The sequence below is a fragment of the Esox lucius genome, chromosome 14 (genome assembly GCF_011004845.1).
Source record: "Esox lucius isolate fEsoLuc1 chromosome 14, fEsoLuc1.pri, whole genome shotgun sequence".
In the NCBI taxonomy this organism is placed as follows: domain Eukaryota; kingdom Metazoa; phylum Chordata; class Actinopteri; order Esociformes; family Esocidae; genus Esox; species Esox lucius.
Window position 1 is genome coordinate 17,850,317 of NC_047582.1, and position 17,663 is coordinate 17,867,979.

At 39.1% G+C, this 17,663-nt stretch overlaps 1 protein-coding gene across 1 annotated transcript in view; it reads right to left on the bottom strand.

Moving 5' to 3' along the window:
* pappaa (pregnancy-associated plasma protein A, pappalysin 1a) overlaps window positions 1–8,882 on the bottom strand; it is a 174,742-nt gene extending 165,860 nt beyond the window's left edge. Inside the window, exon 1 of the mRNA XM_010877932.4 lies at window positions 8,073–8,882. Coding sequence (XP_010876234.3) covers window positions 8,073–8,463 — 391 coding nt within the window. The 5' untranslated portion in view covers window positions 8,464–8,882. The remainder of the gene's footprint in view (window positions 1–8,072) is intronic.
* Between the last annotated feature and the right edge of the window lie 8,781 nt (window positions 8,883–17,663).

Here is a 17,663-nt window from a genome sequence, read left to right on the forward strand (position 1 = left end):
TCACCATCGTCAGCTGCTGTTCTATCCTCTAGTTCGGTCAGTTCATCCTCTGTGTATTTTGGTTTGAACAAGTAAGGCTCATTTCCCTTGGAAATAGCCTTCTTCCTGGTTGTATTTATGTATTTTCATTTGTCTCAAGCAAGTAAAGTTTGACTGTCCTTTGGTGAATATCAACGATGAAATAGGTAACTTGCTCCTTAGCTAGCAAATACTACCTTTTGTTTACTGTGATGTATACACTTCCTCTTCCTGAAAGAACACGTGGATTGATGCAGTTGTGAACAACACCACTAGTCTTAGTTTGGAGTGTTTTGGAGTAGTTTCCACTTGCAATGCAGCTTTACTGTACAGTATGAACAGTTTTCATTAATGGATTTGGATGATGCTAAGAACGCTAATTACAGCCGGGGACAGAGCTGAATAAGGGATGGTTTTGGAAAAAATTACTATGTGCATTCCGGAATAACTTTTGGCAACAGAATTATTTGAAAAATATGAGTTTGGGACGAACTATCTCTTTAAATACTTCATGGTTTACAAAAAAATATATATAATTGCAGAAGAGGTTCAAGCAGCACTTTACGAAACCCAATATCTCAAGGTTTTGTCATAAATCAGCTGACTGCATGTAGCTTTTTGTTGTATGCACAGTGGACTTCTGCAATGTGCTATACCAACATACATCTAGAGTTAGTATTCCAGTTCAAGTTCCCAGCTATCCCAATAGAAAGATGTCAGAATCTTTAAATTTAACTAAAGCAGTTAAGTTTGTAACTACTTGCCAACATGTCACAATAGGGAGAAGACAAGGTTATAGAGGCTACTCAAAAGCAAGAACAAACTTCCACATTTCTAAAAGGGAAGGTCACTTATTGGCTGGAATTGTTCATTCTCCAGCAGCTCCATAGTCATGTTGGCATTTATGTCATTGCTCATGTTCTGCAAACATATCTGCCCCTATGGTAGAAAACTGTTGATTGGTTGCAGGTTGCAAAGACATTTGTGAGGGGTTAGTGGTGTTTCCTACACAAAAACCTATCCATAATCCCTACCCAGAGGCAGAGCTTTAATTCGCACGATGGGTGTTTGTGTGTGTGTGTGTGTCGGGGGGAGGGGTGGGGGTTATGACCTAAGCTCCATCCCAACCCTTACATTAACCCTAACCTGCACTGTTTAATGCAGGGCTGCCCAGCCCTGGTTCTGGAGAGTTCACTTCCAAACTGAATTGTGACTAACCTAAAGTATCTTTTCATCTACCGAATTCTTTGAATCAGTTGTGGTAAATCAGGGTATATCAAGAGAACCTACAGGACAGTGGCCACAGCACTGGCTTAATGTAAAGTTAAATTGAGAAACCGTATATGGGACATAAATCAGGTCACGTCAATCAGTCACCTTCTTTTGAAAATGTTGTAATTTGGGCCAGCAGGTAGCCTAGTAGTCAGATTAATTTCCTTTTTAGATTTTAGTCATTTAGGAGACAGCTTTTCAGGGCAACTGGATGATAAAGATCAGCAAAATGTTTGTATCATCTTGAGGGTGCACTCAAAATGTCAAAGAAATACAAGAAACAATAGTATGTTTCTGATTTGTAGATTTTCAGCCTCATGATGGCTTCATTGACATTCACTTGCACATTTATGAATAAAAAATAGATATAAACCATAACAAATGATGGGTCGGAATTTCTGTCTGTAATTAGGCAACTGTTAGTGTACATAATACAATCAATATTTGTCAGATACTTTTCATTGTTATTAAAAAAGATTTGATAGGGTTACTTCATTATGCAGCTGTCACTTGTCTGAACTATGTATTTTATACAAAATGTTTAGACTTTTCTATTCTGTATGCCTAGATGGCATAAATGTTGCTATAACAAACACAAAGGTTTTACTGTACACATATTGGCAAAGCAAAATACATACTTTGTGGGCATTTCTTGAGCCAACCATGCAAGAAACATACATGGTGGGCCCTACAGACACCAACAGTGCAACATATATACACGGTGGCCCTTAAGTCCTGGAACACCTGACTGGCTGTGTAAGTGGTTTTGACTTCATGAACTATTGTACTAACCTTTGTTTTGGGTTGTAGAGTCAGTGAAAACAAAAAAAGACATATGTTTATCAAATAGGAGTCTCTGGTCCTCAAGCTGTCACTTTATTGACACTTGTGTCTCCCCGTTTGTATGGAAAACTACATACATGCCATCATACTGTAGGCTACTACTAGTCTCCCCTCACTGATGACACGCTAAAAAAAACAACAGCAGTGTTGGCAGTAAAAAGCGGGGCAAAAAACAACAACAAGGCTGAAAACAGCTGTAGAAAACAAGCTAGGCCTGGATCAAAACAACAGGAGGGGACTGCTTTAGGTCTGGGTTGTTGGGAGGTCTCAATTGGATTTAAAAGATTAAGCATTATAACATTTACTTGATAGTGGCATTTCTTCTTTTCCATCTTTTCTCAACCACCCTGGTCTTATTAATTTGATGAGGGCAAACAATAAAATCAAATGCAAATAATAGGCTAAGATGGGTCTAATGTTAATACATTTGATGTTCACCCCGTTAGGCTAAGACTTTTATCTAAGTCACAGAGCTTTCAATGGATTACCCAAAGTGTTAAAGAGAGAATGCCTACAGAGAATTGAATAAGGGGGTGAGTTAGGCTGCCCCCAACACAAGGTCAAACCTACCTTAAAACACATGCCTATATGCACAATTCTTGCAAGTGCACACACACAGAAACAGAGCGGCATGTAACCTTGGTAGACAGGTAGACTGATCACTGAGACTGTGTGTAGAACAGAAGAAATATATACTCCCTGTATTGGGTCTGACTTTTCAAGCATGTGCACACGCATGCATGCAAACCTCCATGCACACATGGCATGGGCAGGTTTGCACATATATATTTTTTGTGTAATTTCATTGTTTTTACAGGCTGACGGCCCATGGGAGTGTTGTTTAATTACTTTGCTTTTGCTGTTGTTATTTCTTACTATAATATCTACATATCTACGCTGTTTCCACAAAAAATTTGAACAAATCATTTAAAACATATATTCAATAGAAAATAGTACAATGATAACATATCAAATGTTGAAACTGAGAAATGTTATTGTTTCTCAGAAAATACAAGCTCACTTAAATTTTGATGCCAGCAACATGTTTCAAAAAAGCTGGGAGAGAAGCACCAAAAGGCTGGAAACGTGTAATGCTAAAAAGCTGAACCTGGTGGACTATCACACAACTAATTAAGTTAATTGGCAACAGGTCAGTTACATGATTGGGTATTAAAAGATCAATCTAGAGGGGATGGGCCTGTCAGAAGACAGGCCCATGTGTAGGACTGTGTGGGAAATAGTGCCACAATTTAAGAATAACATATCACAACGTAAAATTGCAAAGAGTTTGTGGATCTCATCATCTACAGTACACAATATCATTAAAAGATTCAGAGAATCTGGAATAATCTCTGTACGCAAGAGACAAGGGGCGAAAATCAATATTGGATGGCCATGATCTTCGGGCCCTCAGGGGGCTCAGGGGGCTCAGGAACACTTCCGAAAACCATTGTCTATGAACACAGTATGTTGCAGCATCCACAAATGCAGGTTAAAACTCTACCATGCAAAAAAGAAAGCATACATAAACAACATTCAGAAACACCAGCACCTTCTCTGGGCCTGAGCTAATTTTAAAGTGGAAAACTGTCCTCTGGTTTGAAGAATCAAAATGTGAGATTATTTTCGGGAATCATGGATGCCATGTACTCTGGGCTAAAGAGGAGGGTGACCACCCGACTTATTATCAGCACAGTTCAAAAGACAGCATCCGTGATGGTATGGGGGTGCATTAGTGCACATGGCATGGCCTTGTGAAGGCACCATTAATGCTGAACAATATATAGAGGTTTTGGAGCAACATATGCTGCCATCCAGACGACATCTTTTTCAGACATTACCAAACTACATTGTACACATATTTGCAACAGCATGGCTCCATAGTAAAAGAGTACGGGTGCTAAATTGGACCTGTCAGCCATTGAAAACATTTTGCGCATTATGAAAAGACTAATACAACAAAGGAGATCCCAAAACATTGAGCAGCTGAAATTCTATATCAAACAATAATGTGGAAATTATTATTACAGCAATTGGTCTCCTCAGTTCTCGAATGCTTACAGAGTATTGTTAAAAGAAGAGGCGATGCAACACAGTGGTAAACATGCCACTGTCCAAACTTTTTTGAAACGTGTCGCTGTCATCAAATTCAAAATGGGCATGTATTTTTCCATAAAAACTTATTTCAACATTTGATATGTTGTCTTTGTAATATTTTCAATAAAAAATTGAGAATTTAATTATTTGCACTTTATTGCATTCTGTTTTTTTTGCATTTCAAGTAGTGTCAAAACTTGTTATGGAAACAGGGTAGTATATTTAAAGTTTTCGGCCTCCAACCAGCCTGACTTGACCCTATCTATTTGGCTGAGCTGAAGTTGCTCAAATTCACATTCAAAGTGAACTGTGTGTCAAAAAGAGTGAGACCTGATCTGACAGATAGTAAGGCTACTTATTCTTCAATGCCAAAAAAGATCATGATCGTAAACACATTATTGGGTCTCTTCCAGGATGACAATGTCGAGTGGTCAAATAATGGTTTGATGAGTAAGAAAATTATACAAATCATATGCTATGGCCTTCGCACCAGATCTCAACCCAAATGAACACCTGTGGGAGATTTTGGACCAACGTGTTAGACAGTGCTCTCCACCACCATCATCAAAACAGCAAATTAGGGAATATCTTTTGGAAGAATGGTGTTCCATCCCTCCAGTAGAATTCCAAAAACTTGTAGAATCTATGCCAAGGCGCATTGAAGTTGTTCTGGAAGCTTGTGGTGGCCCAACACCTTACTGAGGCACTTTATGTTGTGGGTGTCCTTTACTTTGACACCCACCTGTATAGCAATATATCTCTAAAGAATAGCAATGTAAAAGTATATTGCAACATTAAATGAATGCATGAATTCCCAATAATACATATAACGTTAGAAAATAAAGTTGTTGATTGTCTTTGTATTAATTAAAATGCTTTTAAATTTCAGTCAGTCTAGTAAGCAGTGGAGTAGGACTGGGCTCTGGGAGCTCCCTATATAATTGGTCTAGGGCCAGGTCTTTTGATGTTCCAATATTTTTTTTTACTTTATTCATTATTTGCATAATGAGTAATAAAGAAAAGGCTGTTATACTATTGACCTATCAGCCTGCTTGCATCAAAGACCAAAAGCCTGAATGAGTCCAGAAATGAACACAGTTTAGTTAATTTCAACAGACTGATATCCATATAGGAACTGTTAATCCGTAAAATCTTGTTAAAAATTGTTAATTTGTGTTTATATTTTTGTTTAGATAAAGTCAATCAGTCAGGTGTTTAGCTTAGTTGCTGGCAGAGAATTTTATGGCACTAACATGCACTGTATGTACCTACCTTCGCTGTATAGATTGGGCTAATAGTAAGGCAGAGCAAATGAAACAGAGATTAATGGCAGATCTTAAGCAACAGAAGAAGAAAGCAGAGAATGGTTCGGACAGTGGTTCCCAAACTTGGGGGTCAGGCCAATGAGAGTTCTTTATTTCTTTGAGAAGTGAGACAATCAGCTACAACACAGTGAGGAAATGGAGCAAAAACTGACCCCTCACCCCACGTGAGAATAGCATTACGTTCCTAGGTAGCATAACTAGCCATTTTTCTTGCCTACTTTTTCACTCACGGAAAAATGTCTAGTTAACGTGGCTAGAATGTGAGAAATTAAGTGAAAGATTATCACAAGTGAATAAACCATCATGCATGTGGGTTGTGTGAGCAAAATACCTGTCGGTTTTCATTAATAAGAACAAAGGCGTTTGATGCACACAGCCTACAAAAAGTAAAAGCAGGTAGGCCCTTGGTATTTATTTACTAACAGGAAGTGACACATTTTTAATGCATGAGCAAAAGGTACATAGCATTGTAGGATTGATTCAAAGAAGCAGGCCCTATATCGAATTGAGGGGAATGATTATGATACATGAGTTATGTCTGGAGGCACGTTAACAATTGGGCTTTCGGGAACTAAATCTATGAGGGTGGTTCGGGCTGTTCTTCATAAAAGGGAAAGGCCAGAAAAAGCTTTTATATCAGCATATAGTAACATTTAAACTAACTAATGACATGTTGCACCTCTACCTACTTTACAGGTGAGCCAGGATGAAAACTGATTAGAAAAATAGGCCAATGGAACACTTGGAACAGAATGCACAAAGTTACCTACTGGTCTCATATTGGATTGATATTGTGTTTATGACATCAGAAATAAATTATAAAATATGATAACTTACATTAGTTAGTGTTAGTCATATCTAATCATCTCTTAATGTTCTAATATCTCAGTCTTTGTCTTGGAATGCACCTGGGTTCGGGCTTAGTGTCTTTATGTCTTAGAACCTTGGCACTATCACCTGAGTGTAAATAGTGTGTGTGTGCGCATTGGGGGTCGGGGGGTGGAGAGTTGTGGTTGAGCGGGTGCTGCGATGTCGGCTTGTGTGGCTAAAGAGCCAGGGCTGAATTTTTTTGACTCAATCTGTCCCTGCACACAGGGATTGTACAGTAGCCTGGAGTATAGGTGTGATGAGATGCCTTCAATGTGCCACTTCTGAACACTCTTATCAGAGCTAAGTGGCTCACACAGGGTAGCTCACAGTGGCTACAGTGGTATGTAGCTGCACAAAGGCAATCAGTTGTGTTTGCTACGCTCTCTGTTGGCAGCTCATGGGATCGAATCTCTTGCCAATCAATTTCAGAAGCAGTGACAGGCACAGAAATATATTAACAGTAAATATATTGGAAATAAATATAATCTAAGACATGGCAGTGAATTACATAAAAAAGGTTAGCCAACCCGTGTCTACTCTAGTGTGTTCAGTATTTGCTCTTATAGACCACATTCTCTATAAACATTTGCAGGCAATGTAATTTACCTTTAGCTTTGTCTAGTTTACATAACTCAAAGGTATGGGTTATCCGAGACTGAAGCAACATTCACAAGGTACGTTGTGCAGGGGAGAAATTGGTTCCTGTCCCTCCCATCACTTTACAATGATAAAACCAGCTGTTTAAATATCTACATGGTACAGCTAGACCCACAATCATTCAGATGGTTTTATTTGTAACAACGTTAGTCACCATTGTTAGGCGCGTATATCTGCGTCCGAGGCTCATGTGCGCTGCTCCACGAAATAGGGAAAACCTCAGCAGTTATATTCTGGTCTAGTAGCCTCATCAACCAATCCAGAAGTGTCGATTTTGGATGCTGTCCAAATAATAAAAATGGATCTCTCGCTCTCCCCTTATGCTTGCTGTGACGTGTCCAAGAATTAAACGTCTCTAGCATTACATCATAGTTTAAAATAGCCAGACTCCTCATTAGAAATACAAGTTCTACGCACGATGACATCATCTGTCAATCAAGTGATGCAGTAGCGTATAAATGCCAATATCGAACAACCTTGAGATATCTTATGTACAATTGTTATTTCAGAGATGATTTGAGTCATTTTCCGAATTATAACTGAAATAAATATAAAAATATATTTCATATTCATATTTCAAAAAAATGCATTAATTACAAAGAGGTGGTGTCTATTCATTTCAACTGTGACCAAAATCTAATAATAATTTCAAAGTAGCATACAGGCAGAAATCTCTGATATTGCACTTTTCAAGCCATTACATCATTTATTTGAGTAGGCTACTGAGATTAAGTGACTCTCAACTCACAACTGTATGTTGTAACTGTGACAACCGTGCGTGACTACATATAAATTATATAAGCAATACTGCTAAATGTGGGTTATGACATTATATGCTTTACTAATAGTATAGGCTAAACTTTTTTGGTTCATTTTTGAGAGGTTATAAAATATATACGTTTCATCATAAACTTTACAATACAGTGACTAGTAAAATAATTCTTCCATCGTTCATTATCTTTTTTTTACTGAGACAGTAGTGAAAGCTACCTGCAATCACCGTAGGCGATCGTTGACCTCCCTCTGGTTTGATCCACATCTCCAGAGTAAAATTTCCTCTCGGTATTTCCACACCCGGCTTAAGCCGAAGTTGGTCGCCTCTGCCGGTAAAATAAACAGCTTTCCCCCCACCTGGAGAGCTCTGGTCCGCCTGGGAGGAACGCCGGCGCTGGCGAGGCACCCGTCGTTCCAAGCCGGGCAAGGAGCGTTTGCCCCGGGGCAGGCGTGTGGCACAAGCCCCTGGGAAGGTGGCTCGCGCCTCCCTGATACGCACCAAGTCCCTTTTGGATCTCCCCTTTCTCCGGACAGTCCCGCACTCTGATCCAAAACATACGATGAGTATCACCAGGCAAGGCAGCCAGGAAAAAGTCAAAAGTTTCATTTTCAGTTGAAGATGTGATACAATCTTTTAAAAAGTGCAAGGAATATAAATCAATTGGATACGTATCACATGCGTAGGTCCAGAATTCTCTTCAAAATCTTCCGGAGTTTCTCTATCTGTATTGTTTTCCTTTATAGCCGCCTGTCAAACCGTAGATTCAGTCTATATAAACCCATGAAGCATATAGTAATATCCCCCTTATAATTTTAAGCCACGACCCCCTTTCCTTCCCCGTGTAAGCAAAAGTAAGACTCTTCTGGAGAGATTCAATGGACACAGGAATATTTGATTCATGCATGTGTTCCACGGTGCCTTTTTTAGTGGGTCTCATTAAGCCAAAGGGATGACTAATAAGCATCAATCAGAGAGGGGGATCCGCTTGATGCCCCCATCCTTCCTTGGATTGTATGAGTTAAGCAACTCGGAGAAACGCACAATGGTCCGTCAAAAATCGTTCACACCTATTTGTTGTCATAAAAAAAGTATACATATTAAATTCCATAAAAGTGAAAATAAACAAACCTGACATTATTTTAGGTTATTAAAGACATTCAAAAATGCTCTTGATTTTTTATTTTCAAAAGTTCAAATGCACGAAAAATCTTTTTTTTTAAAGCGAGTGAGAGCTGTAAAAGTGCATCGCGATCCTCATTGATTTGCCTGAGAGAGCTAGTACTGGGCGTCTGCTTTAAGAGCAATTTCTCTGTAAGTGTTTTTGGTAGTGAGAAACTCATGTTTCAAATGTTCCAGTTTTTTTTTTCTTGCAGAAGTGGGAAGTCACAGGTACTCATTGGCGGCAATCCCATTTCTCAATGGCACCCAGTGATGGGACAGTATTTTGTGAGTTTGGAAAGCGTACAGTATGTGTATCCCTCTAGTGGCTACAATTAAAAAATTCGAACATGTTTTCTAAACTTTCACTGATTCTGAGGTAAAGCAGAGGACGTTGACTGGTAAATTATAGTTACCTTGTTCTGGTTGAGTCACATATCAATGTTTTCCTATTTAAAATACATGTAAGCATAGTCCAATATCATTTCTCAGTATCTCTTAAATGGTTAGTAGTCTAGTCTTAGTCAACATTGTGTAATTAAACAGGGTTAGAAAATGTTATTTCAGGGGGCTGACTTCAGCTTTGGCATTCCAGCAATGCAATTCAAAAACATAACTTGCATTATTCTATCTTATATTATTTCTAGTAATCCTAAACCTTTGTGGTAAAACAATGTGCATTGGATTTTAACTAAAACAACTCTGTAGAAATTGCAATTTGTTCAGACTCCCACCAGTAAACCTGCATCCTTAGTCTTAAATATATTTTCCAGCTAAACTGACAGAAATCTAATGTTTTACAACACTCTTTCATGGCTTTCCCAAGAGACAGTCAGGAATGTCAATGTTTACCCTTTTGTCACCATACGGGTTGTTTGTTGTAAATGTATACTTAGCTGAGAATTGCCACCTACCATAAAGTAAGAGAGTACAAACATTGAATATTTGCTTCACTCTTCCTACACTGTTGGGACTTTGTAGTGGCAATGCTGCCACATATTCTCCTTGTGACTTAGGAAGGGGAAATGACATGGTGAAAGATCACAGTGTTAAGTAGAAACATCTAAGCCAAAGAATACAGATAATGTATTCTACTTCCAACACTCAGTACAGTAGATACACCCTTTTTCTATGGTCTGGCTTCCTAGTGACCACTACTGACCTCATAAATACAGTCTTGTTGTTGGCTGTTTGCCTGCAAGACAGTCTAGCTCACGGACAAGTCCCACAACATTGGCAGTTACATTGCACTGCAATTCAATGGACAGCACCAACAGTTTATGTCACAGGCGGATTGACCATCTGACAATACTGGCTAATGCCAGATGGGCTTGATTTTTTTTTTCTTCATTTGGCTGGTGGAAATTGACCCATGAATTCTGCTCCAATTCTGTCATCAGGGAGACAACATTCAAGAATGGAAAGGGTGCCTTTGTAGAAATAATGCATGCTACAGTGCATGCTACATTCAAAATCCATGATTTAGTGAAACGGTACAGGGCATTAACCTCATGATTCCTGTAATAAATGTTTGTGCCCAGCCACATCCCTGTTTTGCTGGGGCCTGCTGCTATAATGAGCAAGAGCCTCTCTGCTCTCCTAATATACTTGAGCCAAAAATGTGCTCTGATCATACAACAAATAAAATGCAGCTTTGGGACTTTTGTCCTCTTGTCCTTGTCAAAGATAGGATAGCCTCAACTGTAAATATTAATCTCATTTTCTGTTGCGCCAAAAATCTGTTCTTATCATATAATAAAAACAGCCTTGGGAGCTTTGTCCTCTTGTCCATGCTTAGAGGTATAGCGCAAGATGCATGCAATGGCTCACAAGCTATTCAGTGGTAAAAGGATATAACTAGGCCTTACAGTGTTCTACAAATGTGTGTATGGTTCGTGGCCAGCCGGGAGGGGGGTAGGCGGATGGAGGCAGGGTGGGGAGGTGAGTTGGCAGCAAATGCAGTGATATGGGCTGGGTTGGAGAAAATGCCAAGGCCGAATTCCTGTCCCAGTCAGCCCATAGTTAGCTGGAGATGTGTGAGTGCTGTTTCTGCTTTTGTCTGGGTCAGGAGATTTAAAACTTTGTGTGACCTCAATTCTTCTCACACTGGCACACTACGTACCAACTGGAGAAAACAGGTGCAAGTGTGCATGTAGGTATGTCCGTTGCTCTCATTTTCAATACACCCTGCAACCAAAGAATTTCTAATGCTCCATCATTCACAGTAAAATCAGTAAATTTCGTCTATTGCCTGGAGATGTCTCTGTCTCTAATGCCTACAGGGATGGTATGATACATTCTTAACCAATTACCTGTGATATTGTGTGACATTGTGCCCATGTACCTTAATAATTAAAAAAAAAATGTTTTACTCATTTCTTCTCTCTTGTCCAATTTACAATTGCATTTACTTTCCAATCTCATTGCAGCAACTCCAAGCAGATTTGGTGGAATCTATGTGCAAGGTATTCTCATAGGTATCCGTGCCAAGCTATCCGGCTTTTTATCCCACACTAATATTCCAACCAGGAAGTCATGTGGGTCAGTGCATGTGAGGCCCTCACTCACTCACCTGAGAACCACAGTCAGATTGCAGGTGCTCGTCACCTGAAGGAGTCACTAGAGCACAATGAGAAGGTTATCCCTGCTGACGATGATTCCCCATTCTGTAACAAAGTTCAATTTGCATAGACTGGTGGTCAGCTTGCTGAAATGAAATTGGATCACCTGGGTACCATTCATCATGTCTTCTTCCTGGCCCCCACATGTCGTTTATTAAGTCTTCCAGGAACAGAAACGATCAATCCTGGCATGCAGTATGCCTATTACATGGATTGAGTTAGGTCAATGGTGGGTCAGGGTTTGAAAATAGAGCCATAGGAAAAAACACTGCTATTCCAGATATTGCCACTATTATGGAAAATTAGGAAATGCTTTCAAGTATATATTACATTTTGTAAGATTAATGAGCATTACTCAACATATAGCAATGTTTGTTTATTATAATACATTTTTTATAATTAGAATAATATATTTTCTCTTGAAAAAGTATTAGCAATTTCTGTAGGTTTACAGAATATTTAGTAAATAATGGCCATTGCTCTTACCGCAATGATCAAAAGAGATGATGAAATGTGTTGTCATGACTCCTTTTTTATACAGTGAGAATTGGTCTACATGCTGTACTATACTCTCTTTTGTATTGTAACATCAACGAGATGTCACAATGATAAAAGACGGCTAACTGATGCAGTTAGGATTAGCATTACCACTCAACTTTCAATGCATGAAATGGCATTTAGGCTTTTCTCTGGCAACACTTGTTATGGCTAAATTGCAGCTTAATTCTTGCATGAAGCAGAACAATCTGGGAGGGAAATGACAGCTTGGAGAGAGGAATCACGGGCAGCGGAATGCACGTGTGTGAAGTGTAGTGAGGATCTTTTTTCCAGTAGTAAAAGTGTGTGTGTGCGTGTGTGTGCATGTGTGTGTCTGCATATGCCGCCTACAGTATATCCCCAACCGCCCTATCCCCATCCCCATCTCCACCATCTACCAGTAATGCATGGAGAAAATACTTGTAATCCAAGCCACTGAATGGTCTGAAGTCAAACAGGAAAAAACAGTCCAAGATAATCCATTAATGCACTGGACTTAATCTGCCACTGTGATGAAGTGCAAACCTAAATGCTCTCTCCTCTTTTTTTGAGGATGATCCAGAGGTCTAAAATATACATCACACCGACACCACTAGGGAATGAAGTGGTGAGGATATCATTCCATGTACATTTGGCTAATGTTAGATCAGTTGTAAAATCATAGTTAAAAGGGAAATGAGAATATCCTTTAAAACACGAAACCACAATGGAATAGCAGGATGGTGCCGGGACACTGTAGAAATATGAACCCTTCTAACATAGAATGATGTAGAATGCCGTTAAAGCCTTTAAGAATATAATCCTTTGCAACCTACAAATTATACCAACGGCTATCCATGTTTCTATGAAAATCACACCACATGAAAATATCCAGAAAAAATGTCTGGGTTGCAAGATATTGGGTGTATGTGCCATGAACTATACATTATATTTAAAAAAAAGTGTACCCCAATGAACCATTTTATTTGACCAAAAAGTAACCTAATGTTCTAAGGGTTGTAACAGCTGGCTTTTATTCATGCTTAACCTCTAAAAGCAGCCATTTCAGTAGGACGTTTCAACAAACTACCAATATATCTGTTGTCCATCACATGGCCTGACCAGAGACATTACAGGAACTAAGATAGCCCACTCAGTGGGGTGAGCAGGAGTCTGCTTATTGTCCCTGTCCAGACCTGAAAAGAGTAGCCAGTGAGATGCTCTTGCTCTGGGGAACCCCCATTTTTGTGCACTGACTCTGCCATTTGAGAACTCTTTGTTCTCAACTGTCTTGGGTGGCTTCAAAAATAGAGTGCTTTTTATGTCCCTGTGAAATAATGTGTGTAAGTTTAGTTAGAACACTCAGTTGGATCACCTACATTTATGCCCTTATTCTACTTAAACTTTGTAAAATGGGAATTTCCACTGCTCAAATTCTTATTAACATATAATGTGCATTCATGAAAGTATTATTACCCCTTCACTTTTACAACTTTTCCTTTCTTCCACATTACAGTCTTATTCCCCATCAGTCTACCTGAAATGACAAAGCAAGAACAGTTTTTCCAGAGTTACGGCAAAAATAGTATAATAGCATTTACATAACTATTCTGACACTTTGCTATAATACACATTCAGAATTGAGCTCAGCTGGATGCTGTTTCCATTGATCATCCCAATAATGTTTCTACAGCATCACTGGAGTTTCTACAGCACCATTGACTGGACATCATTTGGAAAGGCACACACGTCTGAATAACATCCCTCAGTTGACAATAAATGTACAGATAAAAACCAAGCCATGAGGTCGAAAGTGTTGTCCATAGAGACAACACTTGTCTCTGGGATCATGTCTAGGCACAGAACTGGGGAACAATGCTCAAAAGTTCTGCAGTATTGAAGGTCCCTAAGAACAGAGTGGGCTCCCTCATTGTAAAATGGTGGATGTTTGGAGTGATCGAGAATCTTCCTAGAGATGGCTACCATGGCTAAGCTGAGCATTGGGGAGAAAAGCCTTGTTCAGGATCCTGATGGTCACAGATCTTCTGAGTTCCTGTGTGGAGATGGGAGAACATTCCAGAAGGAAAACTCTCTCTGCAGTGGCCAACAAAAACCACTCCTCTGTAAATGGCAGTGAGATTCCTTTACTGTAGTTGCCTTTTGGCAAACTCTGAGAAGGCTGTCATGGGCTTTTTACTGAGTAGCCAGTGAGAAGTGGCTATATACCTAAGTGAAGGGGTCGGAATTTCTTCCCACTGCAATGTAATGGTTTAATATAATTTTATCATCACGATTGTCATTCAAAATTCCTCACTACACATAGATGGAAAATGAAATGATGTTCCAATTAAAAATCTATGATATTCTATTGATCTTCTCCATCACTTCAACAGCCACACAAGCAGCAGAAAATTAACTGTCTAAGGTATTGCAAAATTAGCATTACATTAACGATACCTTCAAGGTTATAAAGTCATTATAATGCAGAAAAGAGGACATGCATTGCTTTCAGTGGCTATTTTGACATCCCTTTTATGTGTTTTCTTCAGTGAGCATCATAGAAAAAGAGAAGAAAATGTCTACAAGTAAATTCACCTTTATTTAACCAGGTAAGCCCAATTGAGAACCAATTCTTTTTTACAATGCCAACCTGGCAAAGGCTTGAAAATAGCAAGACAACACTAATACAGTCAAAATGTAATGTACAAGGGAGTAGGCACTGTATTAGGTGATACTATATGAGGTGTTACACACAATGCAGTCGATAAGTATTTGGATAGTGAAAGACGTTTTGTTTTTTTGGCTATGCACTCCAACACATTGGATTTTAAATGAAACAATGGCTTTGAGGTGAGTGTTAATCAATCAAATTTATTTTATAAAGCCCTTTTTACATCAGCAGTTGTGAAAAAGTGGTCATACAGATACCCAGCCTAAAGCCCCAAAGAGTAAGCAAAAAAAATAAATTGACACACAGTGTCCAGCAAAAACTCAATAGTATGGTCTGAACCTCAAAATGAACCTAGAGACAAGCTCGATTTTTAAGGATTGCCAGTCCTCTTCTGTCTTCTGTCCAGAGTCTGATCAGCTGCACAAACAGGTGGACTGGGACAGGGAGTCAGGGACGACCAGGTGGGCTGTGACAGCAGGAGTCAGCAGGCAGAAACTAGTGTAACCAAATAAAGTGTAACCAAAACATCAAACAGGATGAATTGTCAGTGTACCATTTGTAATTTAGTTATATGAGAGAATTGGTGAGAGGTCTGACAACTTTTGCAAGGCACTGAGTATTGATGAACAATGTGATCTTAAAAGGTTATGTACCTGTATAATTTCCAATCGGCATGGCCAGAAGAAGAAGAATCTGTCTCCTCTTAGGTTCCTTCCTATGTTCCAACCCTACAGTAATACAGAGGTTTTTCTTGCCACTGTGCTTCAACTAAGTTAGGTTGGGTATCTGTGGAAGAAAAGGCTGTTGGTGATGTAAACAGAGCTTTATAAAATACATTTCATTGTTTGAATTTTTATTCATAGTAAACAAATTAAATAATTTAAAACGTTAGATAAGAAGATAATTTGTATGTTCGACAGGGTGGGCTACGTTTGTGTATTGAAAAGGTATTGGGCAAGAAATGGTGGGGAATATGGATAGAATATTCCTTCAAACTGAAGTAAACTTAGGAGTCAAATAAGGATTATGTTCCTAGGTTATCTCACTCCAACCTGAGATAACAAGCAGCTTAAGACAAACCAAATTTCCCCAAAGTATTTAGGGTTCGCTTTTATGACTAATGTGTGGCAGCTATTTTGTCATCTACAAATTATATATCTCTCATCCAAGAATCTCATAATTGAGAGTAGTGCAAGCGCAAAAGGAAATGCAAACTCTAGCATTTTTATTCATCACAACCCAGGACCTTTCGCACCACTGCCACCTTCTGCGTTTGTCATTCAGGTTGAAATAATAAAAATGTCTGGCACACCTTTGAACCTATAGAGGTACTGTTGTGAAGGCCAATTTGCAAATGGCTTGCCTTGCTAAACTCTTTTTCATTGAATTGGTTTGTTACTACAGCCCTACTGTATATCACACTTTATACCCATAAAGTACTTAGGGATCCCCAATGCAGCCAATTGAATTTCCTCTAAATAGATATTATACAAAATACAAATAATTTTTCAGCAAACTTTTCCAGTCCTTTTGTTATCTTACCGTATCCAAGCACTACATCAATTATGAGTCATGGACTCCAGCCTCAGAGTGACGGGGACAGCATTGTCTCTTTCCCTCTCACCTTGGCTGCCACAGAAAGAATCCCTGCCATCTAAACCCCAATCAAATTACCTTTCTCCCATTTCCTGCTCACATTAAAAGAAGAAATTCAAATTGAACAGGTTTCTGGCAGCAAATTGCAGCAACTCATCCTTAAGGTTAAAAGGAAACCATAGTTTCCGCTTAGTCACTTGCTAACTCAATTTAGGCGGAACTGCTTTTATAAACCAAAAATGGATTATATTGTCCTGCTTACCAGATTATTCCTGTACCTGATGCTGCTAATATCTTTTTAGCTGATGTTGATATTTTCTTTTTAGGCTTCACTTACACACATATAGCCTCCAACACACACATCCTCATGCTTGCTTATGCATAATGTTACATATGAAATTATCTTCATTATTAGATTGCTATATGCTCATTCAATGGGCATTACTCAAACACTTCTAGAAACTGATGAACCAAAAATAGTGTCAGTTTTGTTAACCTCAACTCTCCAGAAATAAATTTAAGCTGTAGAAAGCGTAGAAACACACTCACTCTACAACCTCACATCATGGCCAACATACTTTCCTTTATTCACCCACGGGTACTAACGCAGGACTGATGCACTAAACACTCCTTTACCTTATTGCATACAGAGAGAGAGACAGAGAAAGCAAGGAATATGAACAGATACATTGACACAACATCATAGAGGAAAGATGAAAGAGAGGAGAGGTACTAACAAGGACACAAAAAGACATAAAAAGGCAAACAGGAAGAGAGAACCTGTGGAGGAGGAACTGGCAAACAATGAAGAACAGCAAGCCATTTTGGTTTGAAAGGACACAAGGGGGATCTCTATTCTCTCACAATCAATACTGAAACAACAAGCTAATCAGAATCACAAGGCCCAACAGTTGGCACTGGCACCCTCACCTCTTCCCAGGCTGCCCTAATCTCCAACACATGATAGAGAAAATACAATGAGCTCCACCAGTTCTGCTATCAGTTCACTCTCAAGCAGTTCCATGACAGGAGATGTAGGACCCCTATTGCTTAAGAAGTAGGGTGGTCTTCAATTGAGGGCTAAGATTAGTCTCGTAAAGTAACTGAAAGTGGAGTGGAGATTATTGGTTGGAGCATTACTGTTGTACCCTTGAGGGAAATGGTTTGACCTCAGACGGTAAACAGATGTAGAAATTAGACTCATTAATGACTTGTTTGCACTGACGTCAAAGGACGTGCAGGAT